General features: G+C 44.0%; 3 protein-coding genes across 3 annotated transcripts in view; 1 reads left to right on the top strand and 2 right to left on the bottom strand.

Annotated features, from left to right (window-relative positions):
• Positions 1-2,814, bottom strand: part of lpcat1 (lysophosphatidylcholine acyltransferase 1) — a 64,245-nt gene extending 61,431 nt beyond the window's left edge. The window contains exon 1 of the mRNA XM_038966897.1: positions 2,557-2,814. Within this exon, the coding sequence (XP_038822825.1) occupies positions 2,557-2,676 (120 nt within the window). The 5' untranslated portion in view covers positions 2,677-2,814. The remainder of the gene's footprint in view (positions 1-2,556) is intronic.
• Positions 2,815-22,158: 19,344 nt separating this feature from the next.
• Positions 22,159-23,503, bottom strand: LOC120022764 (39S ribosomal protein L36, mitochondrial-like). The gene is made up of 2 exons (XM_038966757.1): positions 23,158-23,503; positions 22,159-22,719 (listed from the first exon to the last, which is right to left on the bottom strand). Exon 2 carries the CDS (start codon positions 22,699-22,701, stop codon positions 22,324-22,326), a length of 378 nt encoding a protein of 125 aa, XP_038822685.1. The 5' UTR covers positions 22,702-22,719; positions 23,158-23,503; the 3' UTR covers positions 22,159-22,323.
• Positions 23,504-23,506: 3 nt separating this feature from the next.
• LOC120022763 (NADH dehydrogenase [ubiquinone] iron-sulfur protein 6, mitochondrial-like) lies at positions 23,507-26,953 on the top strand. The gene is made up of 4 exons (XM_038966756.1): positions 23,507-23,701; positions 25,886-25,939; positions 26,134-26,256; positions 26,819-26,953. The coding sequence occupies exons 1-4, from the start codon at positions 23,558-23,560 to the stop codon at positions 26,885-26,887; spliced, it is 390 nt and encodes a 129-aa protein (XP_038822684.1). The 5' UTR covers positions 23,507-23,557; the 3' UTR covers positions 26,888-26,953.

Genomic DNA, 26,953 nt, shown 5'->3' with positions numbered 1-26,953 from the left:
ATACAAAGGAATGAACCTGGAGAAGAGCCCCCTAAGCAAGCCGGTCCTGGGGCTCTGTTCACAAATACAAAGATTTCCTTGGGTCATTCACAGTGGTCAGGTATTCTGCCACTGTGTACTTTCTGTTTAGTGCCAAATAGCATTCTAGTTTGCTCTGTTTTTCTTTCAATTCTTTCCAATGTGTCAAGTAATTATCTTTTTGTTTTCTCATCATTTGGTTGGGTTTAATTTTGTTGGTGTCCTGGGGCTCTGTCCTGGGACAAAATTAAACCCAACCAAATGATGAGAAAACAAAAAGATAATTACTTGACACATTGGAAAGAATTTAAAGAAAAACAGAGCAAACTAGAATGCTATTTGGCACTAAACAGAAAGTACACAGTGGCAGAATACCTGACCACTGTGACTGACCCAAGGAAATCTTTGACTATGTACAGACTCAGTGTAGCCTTGCTATTGAGAAAGGCCGCAGAAATGAAGACATGGCTCTCAAGAGAAGACAGGCTATGTGCACACTGCCCACAAAATTAGGTGGAAACTGAGCTGCACTTCCTAACCTCCTGTCAAATGTATGATCAGAGAAACATATTTGCCTCAGATTAAAAACAGACCCACAAAGAATTCCAAAACAAATCCCATTTTGATAACCTCCCATATATATCTGAGATATCTACTGCATCCCTCATCCTCCACATACAACACCGTTCTGCCAGTCACATTCTGTTAAAGGTCCCCAAAGCACACACATCCCTGGGCCGCTCCTCTTTTCAGTTCGCTGCAGCTAGCGACTGGAACGAGCTACAACAAACACTCAAACTGGACAGTTTAATCTCAATCACTTGATTCAAAGACTCAATCATGGACACTCTTACTGACAGTTGTGGCTGCTTTGTGTGATGTATTATTGTCTCTACCTTCTTGCCCTTTGTGCTGTTGTCTGTGCCCTGTTTTGTGCTGCTACCATGTTTTGTTGCTACCATGTTGTCATGTTGTGTTGCTGCTATGCTAAGTTGTGGTCTTAAGTCTCTTCATGTAGTGTTGTCACTCTTGTCGTGATCAAATCAAAGTTTGTCACGTGCTGAATACAACCTTACAGTGAAATGCTTACTTACCAATAGTGCAAAAAAGGTATTAGATGAACAATAGGTAAGTAAAGAAAAAAAAGAAAAAACAGTAGAAAGACAGTGAAAAACAGTAGCGAGGCTATATACAGTAGCGAGGCTATATACAGGCACCGGTTAGTCAGGCTGATTGAGGTAGTATATACATGTAGATATGGTTAAAGTGACTATGCATATATGATGAACAGAGTAGCAGTAGCGTAAAGAGGGGTTGGCGGGTGGCGGGACACAATGAAGAAGCAGCCCGGTTAGCCAATGTGCGGGAGCACTGGTTGGTCGGCCCAATTGAGGTAGTATGTACATATGTACAGTTAAAGTGACTATGCATGTGTTTTGTCCTATATTTTTATTTGATGTATTTGTTATTTTAATCCCAGACCCCATCCCCGCAGGAGACCTTTTGGTAGGCCGTCATTGTAAATAAGAATGTTTTCTTAACTGACTTGTCTAGTTAAATAAAAGTTAAATAAATACAAAAAAAATTAAATAAATACCAGTGTGCAATCACAGCAGCAAGATTTGTGACCTGTTGCCACAAGAAAAGGGCAACCAGTGAAGAACAAACACCATTGTAAATACAACCTATATTTCTGTTTATTTATTTCCCCTTGTGTACTATTTGCACATCATTACAACACTGTACATACACATATGACATTTGTAATGTTGTTATTTTTTTGGAACTTTTGTGAGTGTAATGTTTACTGTACATTTTTTATTGTTTATTTAACTTTTGTTTATTATCCATTTCACTTGCTTTGGCAATGTTAACATATGTTTGCCATGCCAATAAAGTCCCTTGAACTGAATTGAGATGGAAGGAAGACAGACGGAGATGACAGAGTGAGAGAGGTGGGCAAAAGACAATGCATGGAACATTTAATGTAAACACAGGGGCTCAATTATCTTTTTTGTGTGACCCAGATCTATTCTAAAGCCTCAGTAGACAAGCCTCCCTTGAACAGTGAAGGCTGCCCAGTCATTTAGGACAGTTTTACAGTTAACTGCTATTGGACATGGAAATCCACTGCAAACGTTTGAAATGCAAATTACGAGAATCAAGATAACCAATTCAATAGCTACAAAAAGTTAGCTCTGATGTTATGTAAATTAAAACTCTTCTTGATAGAATCAAATCTCCATAAAATACACCACATGTATAGCTTTTAGTTTAGTCCCTACATGTGGTTTATGGTCAATATATACCAATTATTCTAGCTACCAGCTTCGACCATAACATGCAGCGGCACGCTTGAAAGGCACAGAAAACTTGGTGGGTAGAGAACATCAGGTACCTAACTAGCATGCTAATTAGCTGATAGCTACTGTAGCACAGAGTGCCGTTAACTGACAAACTAGCTGGCAAAATATAACATTAGAACATATTTGAATGTTCATTAAACAAGATTTCGGCAAAAGTTAAACGGTTGCTTACCCTGATTTTCTCCAAGGGGGTGAATCGTAACTCGTGAACGAAAGGATTTCTGAAAGGGGTTGGCAAATCCGACCTATCTCTAATCTCCAAGGAAGAATGCTGCTCATCTGGCAACTTCATAACTGAAAACAAATAAACTAACACTTCAGTTCGCAACGGTTTTTCTATTCCACAATAAACAGGCAATGCTTCTTTGAAACTGACTTTCTAGGCTAGCTACACATGTACTGATGGCACTGATAGGTATGCTCGAGAAACATCAACTCGTTTTCGTTGATGTGGGGCGGGGAAGGGAGGATGGCTAATTTCAATGTACTGGGACTGCGCATGCGTAGTAGCAAGCCATACACTGACCACTTTGGAAGGTGTTGGATCTTTTTTACAGTGGTGCCAGAATTTCAGCACACATGCCACACACACACGAGTCACGACACAGGCAGACACACACAGGGACAACTGATATGAGTTTTGTGGGACATGACCTCTTTTCCTGGAATGTGTCTTTGAGATGTGCCAGATACCTTTGAGTGCGTATGAGTGTGAAGATGTAGTGCTTGCACTCTCACTTGACCCACCTGTCAATTTGTTACTCAGTTTGACGTCTTTGGGTCTCTCTTGTTTACCTTAATATGTAAAAACTTTATGTGGCTGTAGGTGACAATAATCCAGAAAATAGCTCAACATTATTGTTCATTCAGTCTGGATGTCATAATCATTTAGAATTGTTTTCTTTGAAAGTTGTAGCTCTATCTGACAGGAGAGGCCCTGTCAGAGAAATGGCAGCAGGATCATCAGTTAAAGAAGAAGTGTTATTCTTCATGTGGCTTCCAGCAGACTAGATGGTGAGTTGCGTATTGTTGCCTTTCGCAGGTCGGAGTGCGGATTGCACATTTTGGTCACCCCCCCCCCCCCCCCCCCCCCCCCCCCCCAAAAAGGGAAAAGGGGAATGGGAAAAAATTAAATTGCACCACCATCTAACCCTGCACTTATACACTATCCCCCAAAACCCCCACCCCCTTATACACTACTTGGGCCCTAAATGATCCTACACCAGGCTGTTGGCCTGGGAGAATGGAACCCCTTCTCTCAAAACTTCCTGTAGATCTTCTGCACTTAAATCTCTCACACCCAAATAGTTCTCTGCTGCTGCAACTACCACATCTATCTTCTGTGATTTCCGCTCTATCAGTCAGTGTAGGTGATCACCATGGCAATAAACTCAAGAAATCCAACCTTACTAAAACTCATCCTCTCTGGCTCTCTCTCTTCAGGCCTACTCACTATGGGCCTCCCAGTCGACTCATTCACCCTCGGGCTATCCCAGTGGTGTAAAGTACTTAAGTAAAAATACTTTAAAGTACTACTTAAGTAGTTTTTTGTGGGTATATGTACTTTACTTTACTATTTCTATTTTTGACAACTTTTACTCGTACTTCATGTACTTTTTACTATTTTCCCTGACACCCAAAAGTACTCGTTACATTTTGAATGCCTAACAGGAAAGAACATTTTCAAAATCGTAACACTTATCAAGATAACATCCCTGGTCATCCCTACTGCCTCTGATCTGGCGGACTCACCCAAAACAAATGCTTTGTTTGTAAGGACATTTAAATTATTATTACCTTTTACTTTTACTTTTGATACTTACGTATATTTTAGCAACTACATTTACTTTTGATACTTAAGTATAATTAATACCAAATCATTTTAGACTTACTCAAGTAGTATTTTACTGGGTGACTTTCACTTTTACTTGAGTCATTTTCTATTAAGGTATCTTTACTTTTACTCAAGTAGTATTTTACTAGGTGACTTTCACTTTTACTTGAGTCATTTTCTATTAAGGTATCTTTACTTTTACTCAAGTATGAACATTTTGTACTTTTTCCACAACTGGGATATCCTCTACTCTCTTCACTGCCTCAGCATAGGAAACTTTCTGCCCCATTTCTCACATTGTGGGATCTCCCTTCTACACACTGCAACATGTCCAAATCCTTGGCACTTAATGCACCGAAGCGGGTTAGAAACATAGACCCTCACAGAATAGCAAATATAACCTAACCTGACATTATCAGGTAGAAACTCTGTGTCAAAGCTCAACAAGACAAACAGGGTTTTCTCTGTCTCGCCTTTGCCACCGGGTCTACGTCTCACCAAACGGCGGGCATCACAAACACTTGGTATATTCCTTTTTATTTGATCCAGCTCTACACTCAACGCTACCCCACTGATCACTCATTTTAGCGGCGCCCTGCTCCGGAGAGCAAAGCACGCCACAGGTTGAGCACTGAGCCACATGACTCGAAGCACCTGCTTCCCCTCTGAGGCAGATAAAAAAAAAAAAAAAAAAAATTAAATCACTTCTCGAATGTTTCACAGGTATAATCATTCCCAGTTTGTCCTTTACTCAGCCCGACACAATGTTTGGGTAGGCCAAAAAGCAGTAATCTCACTCCTACCGGTCCAAATTCATCTCTGGTAGGATTCTCAGGGCAAATATTGGAAGTCTCCACTACACCAGTCGTCGCACTTCATCCAGGACTGGCTCAACCAGTGTTCACCACCGCCGTCTGACTCCATTTCGAGATCATCAAGGTTCTCAAGAGAGCATGAAGACCTATAAGTAAGATGACTTGGTTTGTAATCAGGAGACGTAGGTATGTGCACCTCGAACAAAGATTTATACTCAGGAGATGAATCTCTAATCTTAAAAGTGCCATTCTTACGCTTTCGTGTCATCACTTCCTATCTGACTTCTCGTTAGCTAGCAATCCTAGCCGAATAATAATTATTCTTCTACTTCTTTTATATCATGGCGTTCTCAAATTGTATATGTGCATGCCGCCACCTACTGTGCGGTAGTGAGGGGGGGGGGGGCAGCTCCAACTAACCCTACACCTATTTACCACTATTTCATAAAAAACATGCTAAATCATCTACTTTGACCCTAACTGGAGGACGGGACTCTTTTGTTCAACACACCTTGTAACTCTTCTGTAGTAAAACATTGTACACTCAAGTCTTATCTGCAGCTGCCACCACAACATATATTCTCTGTGATTTACGTTCCATTTCTGCGGTACAGTTGATAACCATGGCAATGGATGCTAAGAACCCAACCTTACTGAAGCACAAATTCTTATCACTATGTATTGGCCTAGGCCTACTACTCACCATTGACCCATCATCCTCTACTCTCTTCACTTCCTTAGCATACTACACCTTCTGTTCACTCTGACCCAGGCAACCTCAACCCATCTCTCTCGCACTGGGCACTTTTGATCCCCAGCAACATGGGCACCCCTACAATTGACACACAGTTTTTTCCACCGATACTACACATTCCTTTGTCCCATGCCGTCCTGCACACTTCTCACATCTCGGAATCTCCCTCCCAACCACTGCTGCAACATGGCAATAAGCTTGGCATCTGAAACACCATGGTGGGTTTGGCACAAAAGCTTTCACGGGATAACTGACATGTCCTAACATGACTTTATCAGGTAAAGACTCTGCTTCAAAACTCAGAAGGACAGACAGTGTCTTAGTTCACCACTCTTGCCACCCGGTCTGCGTTCCACCAAACGGCGGGCGTCACAGATGCAGGGAATCTCCAATTTCAGTTGCTCCACCTCAAAACTTAACGCCACCCCAGGAATCACTCCTTTCAAAGGCGCCCTGCTTCGTGGGAGCAATGTAAGTCACATGTCTTGTTCCTAGTCACGTGACGCGAAGCTCCCTCTCCCTCTGGACAGAAGAAACACAGAAAATCATTAGAAGTCCACTTTGAGCTACCTTCACCGATTGAACAATACCCAACTTATTTTCTACCCAGCCTGATACTACATATGGATCAGCCAAAAGGCAGCGATCCACTTTCTCCTTTGCATGACCGTGCGAGGCTCGGACTCTGAGGTCTTCACCACACCTGCTACCACAAGTAATTCATCCTCACTGTCGTCAGATTCAATTTCTGAGCCATCAGAGACAGCAGAATATGGTTCGTACTTGGCGCCGTTCTTCCTCAAAGCACATCTTCCCACTGCACTCGGCTCTTCTCCTTCTTCTTTGCTTCCATAACCACGTCTACCCGTTCACCATGCTCACGCCGTGCCTTCATCCGCTGTGCTGCTTGCAGAACACAGCACTGATGGCCTTTCTCCAATACCCATCTGTTCTTTTGCCCAATGTACTAGTCTGGCTATCTCTGGCCTCTCCATGCTCCCAAAACGTGCTACAGTCGTCAGCCAGGTCTCCTCCTCATCATCCATCTTATCCACCCTCTCGAATAATAATTCCCAGTGAAGGAACCAGCATAAACCACACACTGACAGGGTGGTTCCTAGTGTGACTGTGACCATAAGCTTGATTTACTTTCATGCCAGTCCATAAAGCCAACCATCCACGAGGCCAATAATATCCGTACTACTACTGCCTGCCAGGCTTGGAAATGAATGCACACATGCATGCGCGCACACACAAACACACACACCAGAGTAGTCAACTTTGAATCACACAGTACTGAAAGAGATGGATGGGTGGTTATTGCAGTTGTCTGGGTTATTGTTTACTGATAAAACATCTCAAAGTGGGCATACCGGTTCCCAAAGCTCAGATGTTTGCACATAGTGGGATGTCAATATTGCACTGTGCTTATTTAATAATGTTACTATGTGTCTTTGTCCTGGAGAGAAAGCTTTTGACAAGAAAGTAATCCTGGATTCATAATTGAAAAAGATAGATGATATTGGAAAAATATTTGGCAAATTAAGATCCATTCCCTCCCCCTTCAAACTGGAAGGAAATGGAAATAGAACTGGTGGTTGTATTGATAAGGCGTATTGATAACCTCAGCACATATTTTTTTATTCATCTTCCATTTTTATTCAAGAGTGGTTGATTAGTGCTTGAACATTTGATTTATTCTTCAATAAATGTGCCCTGGTTGGACTGCAAAGTAGCAGACGTGTAACTTTCCCTTTGCATGTCATACGTAACTGCAGTGCATCCTGCACCTCCAACACCAAACATCCGTCTCTAGCACTTACTGTAACAAGGTCATGACTATCTGGTTATAAGTCAATGGGCTTTGGTTTGCGTAGACAAATTCAGAATGTGGCTAAACGTCTCACTAATGCAATTAGTGTAGGCTAACAAGCTGACAAGGTACAAATCTGTCGTTCTGCCCCTGAACAAGGCAGTTAACCCACTGTTCCTAGGCCGTCATTGAAAGTAAGAATTTGTTCTTAACTGACTTGCCTAGTTAAATAAAGGTAAAATAAATAAAAATACATATACACTGCATTTGGAAAGTATTCAGACCCATTCACTTTTTCCACATTTTGTTACGTTACAGCCTTATTCTAAAATGGATTAAATAGTTTTTTTCCCCTCATCAATTTAAACACAATACCCCATAATGACAAAGCAAAAAGTGTTTTTTATAAATTTTTTCAAATTTATTACAAATAATTAATTGAAATATCACGTTGACATAAGTATTCAGACCCTTTACTCAGTACTTTGTTGAAGAACCTTTGACAGCGATTACAGCCTTGAGTCTTCTTGGGTAGGACGCTACAAGCTTGGCACACCTGTATTTGGAGAGTTTCTCCCATTCTCTACAGATCCTCTCAAGCTCTATCAGATTGGAAGGGGAGCGTCGCTGCACAGCTATTTTCAGGTCTCTCCTAAATGTTAGATCGGGTTCAAGTCCGGGCTCTGGCTGGCCACTCAAGGGCATTCAGAGACTTGTCTCGAAGCCACTCCTGCGTTGTCTTGGCTGTGTGCTTAGAGCTGTTGTCCTGTTGGAAGGTGAACCTTCTCCACTGAGCACTCTGGAGTCCTTTGGGTGCCTTTTGACAAACTCCAAGCAGGCTGTCATATGCCTTTTACTGAGGAGTGGCTTCCATCTGGCCACTCTACCATAAAGGCCTGATTGGTGCAGTGCTGCAGAGATGATTGTCCTTCTGGAAGTTTCTCACATCTCCACAGAGGAACTCTGGAGCTCTGTCAGAGTGACCATCGGGACCTTGGTCACCTCCCTGACTAAGGCCCTTCTCCCTGATAGTTCAGTTTGGCCGGGCGGCCAGCTCTAGGAAGAGTTTTGGAGATTTCAAACTTCTTCCATTTAAGAATGATGGAGGCCACTGTGTTCTTTGGGACCTTCAATGCTGCAGAAATGTTTTGGTACCCTTCCCCAGATCTGTGCCTTGACATAATCCTGTCTCGGAGCTCTACGGACAATTCCTTCGACCTCATGGCTTGGTTTTATAATGACAGGTGTGTGCCATTCCAAATCATGTCCAATTAATTGAATTTACCACAGGTGAACACCAATCAAGTTGTAAAAACATCTCAAGGATGATCAATGGAAACAGGATGCACCTTAGCTCAATTTCGAGTCTCATAATAAAGGGTCTGAATACTTATGTAAATAAGGTATTTATTTTTTCAGTTTTAAAAACATTAGCAAAAAATAAATAAAAAAAACTGTTTTCGCTTTGTCATTATGGGGTATTGTGTGTAGATTGACGAGGGAAAACATTTATTAAATCCATTTTAGAATAAGGCTGTAACATAACAAAAAGTCCAAGGGGTCTGAATACTTTCCGAATCCACTGTATATATACACTATGTCGTGTCTTTGCTATCATTAAATTGAAGACTTAGTTTTTATCAAAGATTCCTGTAATTAGGGATTACGCGATCAACTGATTAATAACGTAACTAATTAACTATGAATTTGGGGCACCAGGGAAAGTATTCAGATTACAAAGTTATAATTTCCCAATATAACCTTTCAGATATTTTCATATCTGATCAATAGTCTTCTGATTAATGATTTATTTATTTTACCTCACGTTAGTCTCATTCCAAACGTCGTAAATTGTTGGTTATCTGCACGAACCCAGTCTTCACTATGAGTCATCCATACATCAATTGTCTTAAATCATTTATTTATTACTAACTAAGTAATTCACAGAAATGCATAAACAAACAAACAAACTTAAAATGGTTACATGAAATGAGGAGAATATGCCCTAGTGGGCTGAACCGGCATGGCGGCTTGTTAGACAAAGGGAAAATGGGGGGGGTCGACCAAGAAGTCACTACAGAGTTCATAATTATAACAATTGACATGCTAATCCTTTACACATGAACGCTCACTCATTCGGGAACAATTGCAATCAATATATATATATATTTACGCTCAGTGTGTCGTCTTTATCGCTGGTGAAAAGTTAGTTTCTGTTGGAGAGTTTCGTCCTCTCTCTCTCTCTCTCTCTCTCTCTGTCGTGGTTATAGTGGATAGTTCAGAGTGACATTCGTTATAGAATGGAGATTTCAGCGGTTGTCGTTCTTCGCGTTCAATGATACCGAATTCCTAGCTGCAGACTAGTAATCAATATCAAAGACTTGTTCTTATTCTGTCGGTATAGTCTAAGAGTTTAACCACGTGGTATGGTTAAAAGACTCAGCAATTGTCCACAACCTTCGTTCCCCTCCTAATGGAGAAAAACATGGTCTAGTGATAATTTCTCATTGTTGGGTTTTTATTAGGATTGCAGAAAGGGGCTGTCCCAGGATGTCTGACCCGACTGGGCTCTTGAACTTAGTTCAAATCAAAAGGGATTGGATATTTCTTCATTAAACAGTCCAAAATCATATTACACAATTATACAAACAGTATCATACTCACTCATTCATCTTATACAACAATTAGATGTAAACCTCATATCTGAGGCTATTATATAAACAGCGGTATGGTAATGTAGCCACACAGTCTCCCATGAGTTTCCCAAGTTGTGACAAACGAACCAGTTAATAGCTGGAATCTTCACCGATCTTTTATACTTTTTCAGGAACATGAAATGTGTTCGTACCTCCAGTTCTGTGAGGTGGAAGAAACCCCTTTGTTCTCTATGAAAGTTTACCCTCTGCTATACTGTGTGTCCATGAGGAGATTCTCAGGAATTTACGACATCTCTCTGGCCACAGCATGGGTTGAAGGAGGAAAGGGGGAGGCAAGGAGTGGCAAGGAGAGGGGGATGGGGCTTGATGTACCCAAACAGGCAACGTCATGACAACTACATGACTAAAAGTATGTGGACACCTGTTCGTCAACCATCTCATTCCAAAATCATGGGCATTAATATAGAGTTGATCAACTCTTTGTTGCTATAACAGACTCCACTCCTCTGGGATGGCTTTCCACTAGATGTTGGAACATTGCTGCAGGGACTTTCTTCCATTCAGCCACAAGAGCATTAGTGAGGTCAGGCACTGATTTTGGGCAATTAGGCCTGGCTCACAATCGGCGTTCCAATTCTACCCAAAGGTGTTCGATGGGGTTGAGGCTCTGTGCAGGCCAGTCAAGTTCTTCCACACCGATCTTGACAAACCATTTCTGCATGGACCTTGCTTTGTGCACGGGGGCATTGTGCGTCACTTGAGTGGGTTGAGTCACTGACGTGATCTTCCTGACCGGGTTGGCGCCCACCTCGGGTTCATGCCTTGGGGGAGATCTTCATGGGCTATACTCTGCCTTGTCTCAGGGTAATAAGTTGGTGGTTTGAAGATATCCCTCTTGTGGTGTGGGGGCTGTGCTTTGGCAAAGTGGGTGGGGTTATTGTCACGAGAATTTTCAATCCCAATGATGATAACAATCACTATAGCTTTGACCAATTCCCCCTAGGTAGTAAAGCTAGGGTTAATAAGAATTAGGCAAAGACTCAGATTCTGCAAAAGGTTCGTTGTAGTTTATTCATGAGAGCTCTAAAATCATATAATGCACATAGCCTTTTATATAACTCCTACAAGCGCCTACAAGTCTACAAGCGCATCTGCTCCTCCCTGGGTGGAGGAACTTTATCTCCTGTCCTTGGTCTCACAGTACCAAAATATGTCTGTTGTCAGTTCCTCTTTATCACACACAAACACAATGTTCTCACTGTCTCACAATATTCTAGTATTATGTCTAAACACATTGTCTAAGCTTCTGTAACTATTAGGGTGAAATACTTTAGTCATTACTCTTAATGTCATTCAGATTCTCTTATTATTACTTTAAACATATAAATTCCCTTATCAATCCACCCTTTGACTAAATATTACACACTGATACTTCAATCTTTATCCAAAAATAAATGTCACACAAAATCAAACAAAACCAATACATGTATTTACATCATATCCTCATCAACGACTGTTCTAGGCCTATTTCCAATTATAACTCTTCTTTTTAGGATTTTCATTATAATCTTCATTAAATAAACAGTCTGTCTAAACATTGAAGATAGTCTCATCCAGCATGTGCTCCTCGTGGTTGAAGTGATCTAAATCATCTACTAGGCTTGGAGGCCTGTATTTGTCATCCCACTGGTCGGAGCTCGGAATCGGTCCATATCTCACCATCTGTTGCGTCATCGACCTTTCTAGAGTCCTGGTAATTAAACCTCTCATACACCAAACAGCAACCACACAACACCAACACACTCATACAGGTGAAAGCAGCTCATAACACGGTAATTATAAAAAAAATCCAATTTCCAAACATATTATCGAACCACCCAGTCAGTGAGGTTTCCACCCCAGAGTTCTCCGCTAACTCGTTAGCCAATGTGGTTAAACCGGCCAGGGCCTTGGTCACTGATCCATCTGGAGCTGTGTTATTAGGAATAAATGTACAACAATGAACCCCTATCATTCTACATACCCCGCCCTTTTATGACAATAACATGTCGAGAGCCAGTCTATTTTACCAGGTCATGAGGTAGGTGGCGGATAATTGGTCAGAGAACCCCTTTACTGCATCCCCGGTTTCATTCATGAATCTCTGTTGATTATAATAGATGTAATTAACCCAATCCACATTTTTATTTATTGTCAACCACCAAAAGAACGTAGTGGTAAAGCCTTCAACTAATTCTCCTCTGAGTCTGGCTGTAGGCGCCTGACCTTTTTCTCTCTGTTCTTTCCTGTAACGACCCTATCTTTTTACAGTCTCGGTGATTATGGCCTACTTTATTGCAGTGTTTACACGGCGCCTCACAATCTCTAGCAAAATGACCTGTCTTGCCACAGTTGTAACATTTATTCCCCCCTTTCTCTACCTCTATCCACTTTCTCAATAAGGTTGCTAAATCCTGTCCTCCTCTCTGTGTCTCTTCTCTTTCGGGCTTCAGATAGCCACACCCTGGCTGTGTCTAATCCTTCTACCTGCTGTTTTCCTTCATTATCCCTGCAATTCTTATGCATTTGTCTGATCATGGCTTCTAACTGATCTGTGTCTAAACGTCCAGTGAACTCGTACCTCTTTCTCCATTTTGGGCCATAATATACATGTTCCTTTTACCCTTGGATTCCATATACTGTACCTCTCATCCCCGGTTAATTCCGGGACCTCCTTTGAGGATTTACCATCCATACTATTCAATTACTTTCCTTGTTATTATGCTTATTCTCACAATCTATGTGTGTGCTTTTACTGTTTTTATAATTAAATCTTACAATCTATGTGTGTGCTCTCATTCTCATATATTTTTAATAGTCACAGACTACTTCTCATATATTTATACTTGTCCCAGACTACTTCCCATATACCCCTAATAGTCCCAGACTATTTCCCATATATTTTGAATAGTCCCAGACTACTTCCCATATATTTTTACTAGTCCCAGACTACTTCCCATATTCCTCTAATAGTCCCAGACTATTTCGATACGGGGTAGTTTCTTTTGGTAATGGCCTCAACTACCTTGAGTCATTGCGGACCCAATTTCGTTCAATACTCAGCCCCCCGTTTTATATTTATCTAGATACTTTGTTACTTTTGAACTTTCTCTATATAAACTTCTAAAAACAGTATACTGAATATGAATCCTCCTGGCCTTTAGTGATTATCACCTTACCTACACAAGATTTATAACAATGTATACGTCTAATGCAAGTTTAGATCCTACCCCCAAAATCCATGAATAAAGACTACTGACCTTATTCTTGCAGCTGAGAATTCAATGTAGCTTGGTTCTCGTCACCGCCTCTATCGTGTACCAGTTCACCACTGGCCTGAAGGAGACCCTCAATCTTAGAGGTCAGGTCTTTATCTTACGGATCCGTGATCCTCCCGTGCACGGTTTTCAGCAGTTCCTTGGGACGACAGAGGCAGGTATTGAGATCCGGCTCGAAAGGACCAAGCTGTCACGAGAACTTTCAATCCCAATGATGATAACAATCACTATAGCTTTGACCAATTCCCCCTAGGTAGTACAGCTAGGGTTAATAAGAATTAGGCAAAGACTCAGATTCTGCAAAAGGTTCGTTGTAGTTTATTCATGAGAGCTCTAAAATCATATAATGCACATAGCCTTTTATATAACTCCTACAAACGCCTACAAGTCTACAAGCGCATCTGCTCCTCCCTGGGTGGAGGAACTTTATCTCCTGTCCTTGGTCTCACAGTACCAAGACATGTCTGTTGTCAGTTCCTCTTTATCACACACAAACACAATGTTCCCACTGTCTCACAATATTCTAGTATTATGTCTAAACACATTGTCTAAGCTTCTGTAACTATTAGGGTGAAATACTTTAGTCATTACTCTTAATGTCATTCAGATTCTCTTATTATTACTTTAAACATATAAATTCCCTTATCAGTTATATCCTGCCTGGCTGGCCCTGTCCGGGGTATGGTCGGACGGGGCCACAGTGTCTCCCGACCCCTCCTGTCTCAGCCTACATGTCACATCTGCTCCCACTACGCCCTCCGGTGTCGTCCTAACTTGCAGTTCTCCCCCTGTATGCTCTCTCTCTCTCTCTATCTCTCTCTCTCTCTCTCTCTCTCTCTCTCTCTCTCTCTCTCTATCTCTCTCTCTCTCAGTCAGTATCAGTCTAGTCTATTCTCAAGATCCTGTTGCTCTGCTTTGATCGTTTTCCTGCCTTACACCATTTTTGTCCTCTCCTTGCAGTTACCGCTCTGTCTCTGGCTCCTGTCTCCTGTTCCACATCTCACCACCAACCACCTTTCTCTGGATTTCACTCCCCACCATTACCTTGGATTCCCCCCAGGACCTGTTCCCCAGTTCTACGCAGCCAACTCCAACCTCACTCTACACTCCTGGTTTTTGCAACTCATCTGAGCTACCCCGGTTCTGCACTCCCCATTTCTCTGTGATCAATAAACCTTTTTTTGCAATCATCCCGGCTTCCGCTTCTGAGTCCGCTCTTGGGTTCCCCCCCTTCGCTCATCGTAACACTCCAGTATTTATGCTGCAATAGTTTGTGTCGGGGGCTAGGGTCAGTCTATTATATCTGGAGTACTTCTCTTGTCTTATCCAGTGTCCTTTGTGAATTTAAGTATGCTCTCTCTTTCTCTCTGCTCTCGGAGGACCTAAGCCCTAGGACCATGCCTCAGGACTACCTGGCCTGATGACTCCTTGCTGTCCCCAGTCCACCTGGTCATGCTGCTGCTCTAGTTTCAACTGTTCTGCCTGCGGCTATGGAACCCTGACCTGTTTACCGGACGTGCTACCTTGTCCCGGACCTGCTGTTTTTGACTCTCTCTCTACCGCACCTGCTGTCTCTAACTCTGAATGATCGGCTATGAAAAGCCAACTGACATTTACTCCTGAGATCCTGACCTGTTGCACCCTCTACAACCACTGTGATTATTATTTGACCCTGCTGGTCATCTATGAATGTTTGAACATCTTGGCCATGTACTGTTATAATCTCCACCTGGCACAGCCAGAAGAGGACCGGCCACAACTCAGAGCCTGGTTCCTCTAGGTTTCTTCCTAGGTTCTGGCCTTTCTAGGGAGTTTTTCCTAGCCACCGTGCTTCTACATCTGCATTGCTTGCTATTTGGGGTTTTAGGCTGGGTTTCTGTACAGCACTTTGTTACATCGGCTGATGTTAAAAGGGCTTTATAAATACATTTGATTGATTGACTGTTATGCTAAAACCGGAAAGGGCCTTCCCCAAACTGTAGCCACAAAGTTGGAAGCCATTGTATGCTGTCGCATTAAGATTTTCCTTCACTGGAACTAAGGGGCCTAGCTTGAACCATGAAAAACAGCCCCAGACCATTATTCCTCCTCCACCAAACTTTACAGTTGGAACTATGCATTTGTGCAGGTAGCATTCTCCTGGTATCTGCCAAACCCAGATTTGTCCGTCAAACTGCCAGGAGGTGAAGCGTGATTCATCACTCCAGAGAATGTGTTTCCACTGCTCCAGAGTCCAATGGCGGTGAGCTTCACACCACTCCAGCTGACGCTTGGCATTGTGCATGGTGATCTTAGGCTTCTGTGCGGCTGCTTGGCGATGAAAATTGTGCTGACATTGCTTCCAGAGGCAGTTTGTAACTCGGTAGGGAGTGTTGCAAACGAGGACAGACAATTTTTACACGTTACGTGCTTCTGCACTCTGCCGATCCCGTTCTGTGAGCTTGTGTGGCCTATGACTTCAAGGCTGAGTCATTGTTGCTCTTAGACATTTCCACTTCACAATAACAGCACTTACAGTTGACCGGGGCAGCTCTAGCAGGATAGAAATTTGATGAAATTACGTGTTGGAAATGTGGCATCCTATGACGGTGCCATGTTGAAAGTCACTGAACTCTTCAGTAAGGCCACTCTACTGTTAATGTTTGTCTATGGAGATTGCATGGCTGTGTGCTCAATTTTACACCTGTCAGCAACAGGTGTGGCCGAAATAGTCAAATCCCCTAATTTGATGGAGTGTCCACATACTTTTGTATATATAGTGTATATACACTACCGTTCAAAGGTTTGGGGTCACTTAGAAATGTCCTTGTTTTTGAAAGAAAAGCACATTTTTTGAACTCACCATTAAAATAACATCAAATTGATCAGAAATACAGTGTAGACATTGTTAATGTTGTAATTGACTATTGTAGCTGGAAACGCCTGATTTTTTATGGAATATCTACATAGACGTACAGAGGCCCATTATCAGCAACCATCGCTCCTGTAACGGCAGTCTAGCTCTTCCTCCTCCTCGGACGAGGAGAGGAGAGAAGGATCGGAGGACCAATGTGCAGCGTGGTAATTTTCCATGAATTTAATTAACACAAAGACAAGATACTGACAAACTAATACAAAACAACAAACGACCGTGAAGCTACAAACGAAAGTGCAATACACAAGCTACTAACGTTAGACATAGACACTATACAAAATAACAAACAAACTAACCGTTACAGTCCTGTGTGGCACAAACACTGACACAGAAAACAACCACCCACAATCCCCAACACAAAACAAGCCACCTATATATGATTCTCAATCAGGGACAACGATTGACAGCTGTCTCTGATTGAGAACCATATTAGGCTGAACACAGAAACAGACGAACTAGACACACAACATAGAATTCCCACCCAGCTCACGTCCTGACCAACACTAAACAAGCAAAACACATAAGAACTCTGGTCAGGACGTTACAGTACCCCCCTCCTGAGGTGCGGACTCCGAACGCACCCCTAAAACTCAAGAGGAGGGCCTGGGTGGGCATCTGTCCGCGGTGGCGGCTCCGGCGCAGGACGAGGACACCACTGTCTTTGTCCCCCTCCTTAGCGTCCTTTGAGTGGCGACCCTCGCCCACGACCTCGGCCTAAGAATCCTCCCCAAGGCCCCCACATGATTTAGGAGGTAGCTCAGGACAGAGAGGTAGCTCAGGACAGAGAGGTAGCTCAAGACAGAGAGGCAGCTCCGGACTGAATGGCAGCTCCGGACTGAGTGGCAGCTCCGGACTGAGTGGCAGCTCCGGACTGAGTGGCAGCTCATGACTGTAGGGCCGCTCATGACTGTAGGGCCGCTCATGACTGTAGGGCCGTTCATGACTGTAGGGCCGCTCATGACTGTAGGGCAGCTCATGACTGTAGGGCGGCTCATGACTGTAGGGCGGCTCATGACTGTAGGGCGGCTCATGACTGGAGGGCGGCTCATGACTGGAGGGCGGCTCATGACTGGAGGGCGGCTCTGGCGGCTCCTGACTGGCTGGCGGCTCTGGCGGCTCCTGACTGGCTGGCGGCTCTGGCGGCTCCTGACTGGCTGGCGGCTCTGGCGGCTCCTGACTGGCTGGCGGCTCTGGCGGCTCCTGACTGGCTGGCGGCTCTGGCGGCTCCTGACTGGCTGGCGGCTCTGGCGGCTCCTGACTGGCTGGCGGCTCTGGCGGCTCCTGACTGGCTGGCGGCTCCTGACTGACGGACGGCTCTAGCGGCTCCTGACTGACGGACGGCTCTAGCGGCTCCTGACTGACGGCTCTAGCGGCTCCTGACTGACGGACGGCTCTAGCGGCTCCTGACTGACGGACGGCTCTAATGGCTCGGGGCAGACGGATGGCCCAGATGGCGCTGGGCAGACGGATGGCTCAGATGGCGCTGGGCAGACGGATGGCTCAGATGGCGCTGGGCAGACGGATGGCTCAGATGGCGCTGGGCAGACGGATGGCTCAGATGGCGCTGGGCAGACGGATGGCTCAGATGGCGCTGGGCAGACGGATGGCTCAGATGGCGCTGGGCAGACGAGCAGTGCAGGCAGCTCAGACGGCGCTGGGCAGACGAGCAGTGCAGGCGGCGTTGGGCAGACAGCCGACTCTGACCTGCTGAGGCGCACAGTAGGCCTGGTGCGTGGTGCCGGAACTGGTGGTACCGGACTGGAGACACGCACCTCAAGGCTAGTGCGGGGAGCAGGAACAGGGCACACTGGACTCTCAAAGCGCACTATAGGCCTGGTGCGTGGTACCGGCACTGGTGGTACCGGGCTGCGGGCACGCACCTCAGGGCGAGTGCGGGGAGAAGGAACAGTGCGTACAGGGCTCTGGAGACGCACAGGAGGCTTGATGCGTGGTGCCGGAACTGGAGGCACTGGGCTGGAGACACGCACCACAGGGAGAGTGCGTGGAGGAGGAACAGGGCTCTGGAGACGCACTAGAAGCCTGGTGCGTGGTGTAGGCACTGGTGGTACTGGGCTGGGGCGGGAAGGTGGCGCCGGATATACCGGACCGTGCAGGCGTACTGGCTCCCTTGAGCACCGAGCCTGCCCAACCTTACCTGGTTGAATGCTCCCCGTAGCCCGTCCAGTGCGGGGAGGTGGAATAACCCGCACTGGGCTGTGTTGGCGAACCGGGGACACCATACGTAAGGCTGGTGCCATGTACACCGGCCCGAGGAGACGTACTGGAGGCCAGATATGTTGAGCCGGCTTCATGGCACTTGGCTCAATGCTCAATCTAGCCCGCCCAGTGCGGGGAGGTGGAATAACCCGCACCGGGCTATGCACACGTACAGGAGACATCGTGCGCTCTTCCGCATAACACGGTGTCTGCCCGTACTCCCGCTCTCCACGGTAAGCATGGGAAGTGGGTTTCCTACCTACCTTCGCCACACTACCCTTTAGCCCCCCCCCCCCCCCCCCCCCAATACATTTTTGGGGTTTCTTCACGGGCTTCCAGCCACGCTTCCGTGCTGCCTCCTCATACCACCGCTCCTGGGCTTTAGCTGCCTCCATCTCTTCCCGAGAGCGGCTATATTCTCCAATGTGAGCCCAGTGTCCTTTACCCTCCATAATTTCCTCCCATGTCCAGGATTCCTGTGTAGTGGGCCGCTGCTGCTCGTACTCACGCTGCTTGGTCCGAGTTTGGTGGGTGGTTCTGTAACGGCAGTCTAGCTCTTCCTCCTCCTCGGACGAGGAGAGGAGAGAAGGATCGGAGGACCAATGTGCAGCGTGGTAATTTTCCATGAATTTAATTAACACAAAGACAAGATACTGACAAACTAATACAAAACAACAAACGACCGTGAAGCTACAAACGAAAGTGCAATACACAAGCTACTAACGTTAGACATAGACACTATACAAAATAACAAACAAACTAACCGTTACAGTCCTGTGTGGCACAAACACTGACACAGAAAACAACCACCCACAATCCCCAACAAAAAAAAGGGCCACATATATATGATTCTCAATCAGGGACAACGATTGACAGCTGTCTCTGATTGAGAACCATATTAGGCTGAACACAGAAACAGTCGAACTAGACACACAACATAGAATTCCCACCCAGCTCACGTCCTGACCAACACTAAACAAGCAAAACACATAAGAACTCTGGTCAGGACGTTACAGCTCCTGTGTTCCAATGGCACATTGTATTAGCTAATCCAAGTTTATAATTTTAAAAGGCTAATTGATCATTAGAAAACCCTTTGCAATTATGTTAGCAAAGCTGAAAACTGTTGTTCTGATTAAAGAAGCAATAAAACTAGCCTTCTTTCGACTACTTGAGTATCTGGAGCATCTGCATTTGTGGGTTCGATTACAGGCTCAAAATGGCCAGAAAAAAAGAACTTTCTTCTGAAACTCGTCAGTCTATTCTTGTTCTGAGAATTGAAGGCTATTCCACGCGAGAAATTGCCAAGAATCTGAAGATCGCATACAAGGCTGTGTACTACTCCATTCACAGAACAGGGCAAACTGTCTCTAACCAGAATAGAAAGAGGAGTAGGAGGCCCTGGTGCACAACTGAGCAAGAGGACAAGTACATTAGTGTCTAGTTTCAGAAACAGACGCCTCACAAGTCCTCAACTGGCAGCTTCATTAAATAAAACCCACAAAACACCAGTCTCAACGTCAACAGTGAAGAGGCGCCTCCGGGATGCTGGCCTTCTAGGCAGAGTTGCAAAGAAAGAGCCATATCTCAGACTGGCCAATAAAAAGAAAAGATTAAGATGGGCGAAAGACCACAAACACCGGACAGAGGAAGATTTGAAAAAAAGTGTTTTGGACAGACGAATCTAAGTTTGAGGTGTTCGGATCACAAAGAAGAACATTTGTGAGATGCAGAAAAAATGAAAAGATGCTGGAGGAGTGCTTGACGCCATCTGTCAAGCATGGTGGAGGCAATGTGAAGGTCTGAGGGTGCTTTGGTGGTGGTAAAGTGGGAGATTTGTACAGGGTTAAAGGGATCTTGAAGAAGGAAGGCTATCACTCCATTTTGCAATGCCATGCCGTACCCTGTGGACGGCGCTTAATTGGAGCCAATTTCCTCCTACAACAGGACAATGACCCAAAGCATAGCTCCAAACTATTCAAGAACTATTTAGGGAAGAAGCAGTCAGCTGGTATTCTGTCTATAATGGAGTGGCTAGCACAGTCACCGGATCTCAACCCTATTGAGCTGCTGTGGGAGCAGCTTGACCGTATGGTAAGTAAGAAGTGCCCATCAAGCCAATCCAATTTGTGGGAGGTGCTTCAGGAAGCATGAGGTGAAATCTCTTCAGATTACCTCAACAAATTGACAACTAGAATGCCAAAGGTCTGCAAGGCTGTAATTGCTGCAAATGGAGGATTCTTTGACGAAGGCAAAGTTTGAAGGACACAATTATTATTTCAATTAAAATCATTATTTATAACCTTGTCAGCATCTTGACTATATTTCCTATTCATTTTGCAACTCATTTGCAGTGAGTAGTTATATAATTAAATTGAGTCCAGAAATAGAAATGATTGGAGTGGAGGAAAGCAATATGCCAATTTGATATTCCAAAGGACCTCCATGGCAACCAAAAACTTGATAGCAATAATTGTTTTCCCAATTATTAAGATCTATAAAACCTTTTGATCCTTATTAAAAGGGCATACACTTGAAGAGTGCAGAGGATATTGTGCATGTGTGTGTCCTTGCTGCGTATTGTATGAGGATATTTATGGCGTTAGTGTTCGTGTTTTGTAGGGTTCTGTAAGCTACAGTATAATTATGAGGTTTTGGCACCACCATGTGGCATTGGACATGACTTCTACAGTTCATAAGGTGGAAAAAGACTATACTAGTCTCAACATAGCTTTAACTTATCCACTTCTTTCTGATAAGTAACCATGAATGGTATGCCAGCAGCATACTACCCTGCATCCCACTGCTGGCTTGCTTCTGAAGCTAAGCAGGGTTGGTCCCTAGATGGGAGACCAGATGCTGCTGGAAGTGGTGTTGGAGGGCTAGTAGGAGGCACTCTTTCCTCAGGTCAAAAAAAATATCCCAATACCTCATTGGGAAGTTAGATGGGTGTCCTGACTCTCTGTGGTCACTAGAGATCCCATGGCACTTATCGTAAGAGTAGGGGTGTTAACCCTGGTGTCCTGGCTAAATTCCCAAGCTGTCCCTCATACCATAACAGTCACCTAATCATCCCTAGTTTACAATTGGCTCATTCATCTCCTGTAACTATTCCCCAGGTTGTGGGTGTAATTGAGAATGTGTTCTCAGTCAACTTACCTGATTAAATGAAGAGTGGCAGACAAAGATAGGAAGCTATGGATGATGATTGGAACGTGACCAAATATTCCTGTCTTATCACACCAGTGAGGTTTAGGAGACCAAATGTGTCTTAATTGGATCAGCATCATAGTTATTTAAAACCACTAAATGATGAATAGGTGCATTAGCTGTCATAGTAGCAACATTTTCTCCATTGAGGCAACAGTGCATTTAGGCTGCCATATTTCACTTAGCCAGCTACTACTACATGTATCAGAATAGCTTCTTCTCCACTGGGTAGTTTTAAAAAGTATAAGGGACTTGTTGAGAAAGAGAGAAGACAGGGGGGTGATGGTGATAGGTGACAGACAGTGGGATAGGAAAAGGTCAATCAGTCAAAAACTTTACTGTGGCAATTCAAGTAACAAACAATTTAGAGGACCATACACACATTGTCGTCACCCCCCCTGCTCCTCTTCACCCCTGTCTCTGCTTGTGTCTGGGGTGAGCCTTACAGAACACAAATAGACGACCCCGCCGTACCACAAAGAAGCAATCTTTACAGCGCCGTTTCAGAGCGCTCTTGGTTTTCATCCCTGAAGCGGGCTGGAGGCAGGCCAGGTGCTGACACTGGCCTAGGAGGGAGCCACCATCCTGGGGAGAAGATCGAGGAGAAGAGGCCAGGGGCTGGATGGGTCTACCCGGGGTCAGGAGCACTCTGGCTGGGTAGGATGTAAGGGAGGAGAGGCAGCGGGAGATGGTGGTGGCAGTGCTAGGGTAGATCCGGCTGATGGTGATCTGGGTTAGATGGCAGGTTAGGGAGCTGACGATGCGGTACAACAGGAGTGGTACCATGATGTCACCAACACCTGTCTGGAGAGAGAGAGAACATATATTTTGGTTCACTTGCTTGGAGTTGTTTTCACCTGCTTGGAGTTGTGATACCTCAGACTGTGTCCTTCCCATTCCTCCATTATCACTGATCTGACAGAACATGACAGGTGAAAGCAACAGATGAAAACCTATCCAGTCCTTTCAGCTACGAATGGTGCTGGAGGAGAGGAGGCAATCAAAATAATGCAGATAAAAAATATAATGTGCAGTGTCTATTACACTTTACTTATCTTGGAGAATATACATTTTTGTATGCTCTAGCAGCAGATTCCAGCTAGCTTTACAACGCATGATTCATGCTGCAGGCTCGATTCTCAAGGCCAGCCGCGATCGTCCTTCAACTGCCCGATTAGGCAAATGCAAAGTACCATTACTTGATCAGAATAACTTTCTGAATGTAACTAAATATGCACCAACCTTTCATCTACAAGAACGGTTTAGATAAGGGAATAAACCCCTGAAATGCACCGTTTAATCAAAACAACACTGCCGAAGAAGGATTTCTCCAGCAGAGCTATCGCTTCTTCCTGGCTGTGACGTAAGTCACACGAACGTTAGCAGTTTCTGTGTCGGTTCTTATTAACATACTTTCTCGCTTTCATTTCAACAGTAACGCGTTGCTGAATTGATAAACTACCACATCTTTACAATAATCCACTCCTTAATGTGATAATGATGTTACTGTTGGTTGCAAACGATTCGTGAATAATATAATGAAATTCCCAGACCCAGCACTTGGACCAGGCGGGGGTATTTGGAGGGCGGAGAATCTCCCTATTCTTTGCAAAGCATCCTGGGTACAGAGTCCATTGTAAACATGGCGGCCGCTGTGCATCGGATTCTGTCCTTCAGTAGAAATGCTAAAGTGTTTGTATCACCTTTGAAGACATCGGCGCTTTCTGCACAGCGCTACAGTCTAGAAGTGTCGACCACTGGAGAGCAAGTTACCCACACTGGACAGGTACGTTAAGGCTCTAACGTTAGGCTTGTGTGTGTTTGCTTCCCCGAAAATATGTAATTTTGCCTCTAACTAACGGCACACACTTGCACCACGACCAAACCTTTGGCATAGTGTTAACATTAGATGTTGGTGTTATCAATTAGGATTTGCACCCTTGGTCCAACTTTGAGTTAGCTGCCCACTACAGTAGTGGGGTGGGTAGGCGTTTTCACAGTCGGTAGGCATTGCCACTTCGGTCAAGACAAAGCTAGTCAGAGCAAAGGCAGATGACACTTTAGCTAACTAGCTGGAGTGTCATTGTACATAGCTAACTGTATGCTATTTTATTGATGGTTGTGATGAAACTAAACTGGGATCATGTAATGTATGTACATGTGATCAGTTATCTCGTATCTACAGTGCCGTTCCAAAGTATTCATACCCCTTGGATTTCTTCACATTTTATTTGGACAAAGTGGGATTAAAATTGATTTCCTTATTTTTTTGTCAACAAGCTACTCAAAATACTGTAATGTTTTTTTAAATGAATTAAGCAATAAGGCACGGGGGGTGTGGTATAGCCATGGTATATTGGCCCTAATGGCTGTTCTTATGCGCGACTCAACGTGGTGTGCCAGGATACAGCCCTTAGCCGTGGTATATTGGCCATATACCACAACCCCCTGAGGTGCCTTATTGCTATTATAAACTGGTTATCAACGAAATTAGAGCAGTACAAATATGTTTTGGTCATACATGTGGTATATGTGGTCTGATATAGCACGGCTGTCAACCAATCAGCATTCAGGGCTCGAACCACCCAGTTTATAATACAAATTAGATCACTAAAATATAGTTGTTTCATAAGTATTCAGCCAATTTGTTTAGGCAAGCCTACATTAGTTCAGGGGTACAATGTGGCTTAACAAATCACATAATGGACTCACTGTGTGAAGAAATAATAATAATAATAGGGGTTGACATAATTTTTTAAATGTCTAACCCCTCCTCTGTCCCCCATACATACATCTGTAAGGTCCCTCAGTCAAGTATTGAATTTCATTCACAGATTCAACTACAAAGACCAGGGAGCTTTTTTCGATAGCCTCATCAAGAAGGGCAATGATTGGTAGATGGGTAACAATAACAAATCAGACATTGAATATCTATTTAAGCATGGTCAAGTTAATAATTATCCTGTGGATGATGTATTAAACCACCCAGACACATCAAAGATAACTGAGCTTCAGGACAGGAATGAAACTGCTCAGAGATGTTACCATGAGGCCAGTGGCGATTTTAAAACAGTTACAGAGTTCAGTGGCTGTGAAGAAAACTGAGGATGGATCAACATTGTAGTGACTCTACAATAATTACTTAAAAGACCAGAGTGAAAAGTAGAATGAAAATATTCCAAAACATGAATCTTGTATGCAACAAGGCAATCAAGTAATGCTGTGACAAAACTGCCAAGGAATACACTTTTTAGCCTAAATGCAAAGCCTTTATGTTTGGGGCATTGGTATGCTTGACATTGGCAAATACTGGGGTGTTTTTTAGGATAAAAATACATGGGATGGAGCTAAACACAGGCAAAATCCTAGAGGAAAACCTGGTTGTGTCTGCTTTCAGCAGGACAATAACCGTCAACACAAGGCCAAATCTACACTGGAGTTGCTTACCAAGGAGACAGTGCATGTTCCTGAGTGGCCAAGTTACAGTTTTGAATTACATCTGCCTGAAAATCTATGTCAAAGAAATTGCTGTCTAGCCATGATCCCCAATGTCTTAACAGAGCTTTCAAGACTTTTGAAGAAAAAAAATAATGGGCTAATATTGCACAATCTAGGTGTGTAAAGCTCTTAGAGACTTTGCCAAGAAGACGCACAGCTGTAATCGCTGCCAAAGGTGTTTATAACATGTATTGACTCTGGGAGCTGAATACATTTGCAATGACTATATTTTAGTTATATAATTTATATAAATATTTTTTAAATGTTAACATTTTTCTTCCACTTTGACAGAGTATTTTGTGTAGATTGTTGGGGGAAAAAAGACAATTAAATCCTACTTTGTAACACAATAAAATGTGAAGAAATCCAAGGGGTATGAATACTTTTGCAAGGCACTGTAGATCATAATCCCAGCTATATCTGATTGTACTAGCGATGTTCCTAATCAGTGTCTGTCTGCATGGTGTTTCAGGTGTATGATGAAAATGATCCCAGGCGGGCCAGGTTCGTGGGACGACAGAAAGAGGTAAAACTACATCCGGTCTGGAAGGGCATCAATGGCAGCCATGGGGCTAAGGGGGCTGTTGATTCATACAACAACCTGTTGAAATATGGCCTAAAGCCGGGCATTGATAGATTTACAATGCATGTCTTGAGCAGTCCACTGAGAGGGAATGTTTACTACAATACAGAGTGGACTACAATGCTGTGTGTTTCCAGGTGAACAAGAACTTTGCCATCAAGCTGGTGGCTGAGGAGCCGGTCAGTGGCATTGAGGCCAGAGTGGTGTCATGTGACGGGGGTGGAGGAGCACTAGGCCACCCCAAAGTCTATATCAACCTGGTAATAATTTCTTTAGTATACACTAGTTAGTCTACATGACCGTGAAGTGTACACTGGCCAGTGGTTATACATTTCTCTGTAGTGTACACTAGCTATTCTACTTGTTCCTGAGGTGTACACTAGCTAGAGTGATGTCGTGTTGAGGGTGGAGCAGCCCTGTGCCACCCAAAAGTCTACATCAACCTGGTAATGCTCATAATCTCTGACCACATTACAAGCACAAGAGTGGGCATAGCGATATTGTTTTAAATTTTTCCATCTTAAATCGAGTTCACATGACTCATGCAAGAACGGCATTGCACCAAGCAAGCCATTGTTTTTCAATGGAGGTGTGCTTTGGAGTCAGTGTCACTTCTGGGTTCAAGTAAATTGAACTTTTACCTCACGCTGCGCCTGACCTCATGGCACGCTTGGTGGCTTGTGCGAATCAAGTGAATAGGCCTTTACATCAGGTAGAGTTCCTGTTTTTCAGCTTCACGCTACACAGTGAATTGGTCTATTTGATGTGACGTTCCACTGTGCTAATGTCTGTTTGCTGTCTTCTGTCTGTGTGTTTCTCCAGGATAAAGAAACTAAAGTGGGCACATGTGGCTACTGTGGACTGCAGTTCAAACAGACCCATCATCATTGAGACTTGTTCTCAGTCAATCTCGCTCTGTTTAGTGTTATTCTGGTTAATAAATGATATCTGCTATTC

Source organism: Salvelinus namaycush, chromosome 27 (assembly GCF_016432855.1).
Source record: "Salvelinus namaycush isolate Seneca chromosome 27, SaNama_1.0, whole genome shotgun sequence".
Classification (NCBI taxonomy): domain Eukaryota; kingdom Metazoa; phylum Chordata; class Actinopteri; order Salmoniformes; family Salmonidae; genus Salvelinus; species Salvelinus namaycush.
Note: the sequence above shows the minus strand (reverse complement) of the source record. Positions and strands in the feature narration are given on the sequence as shown.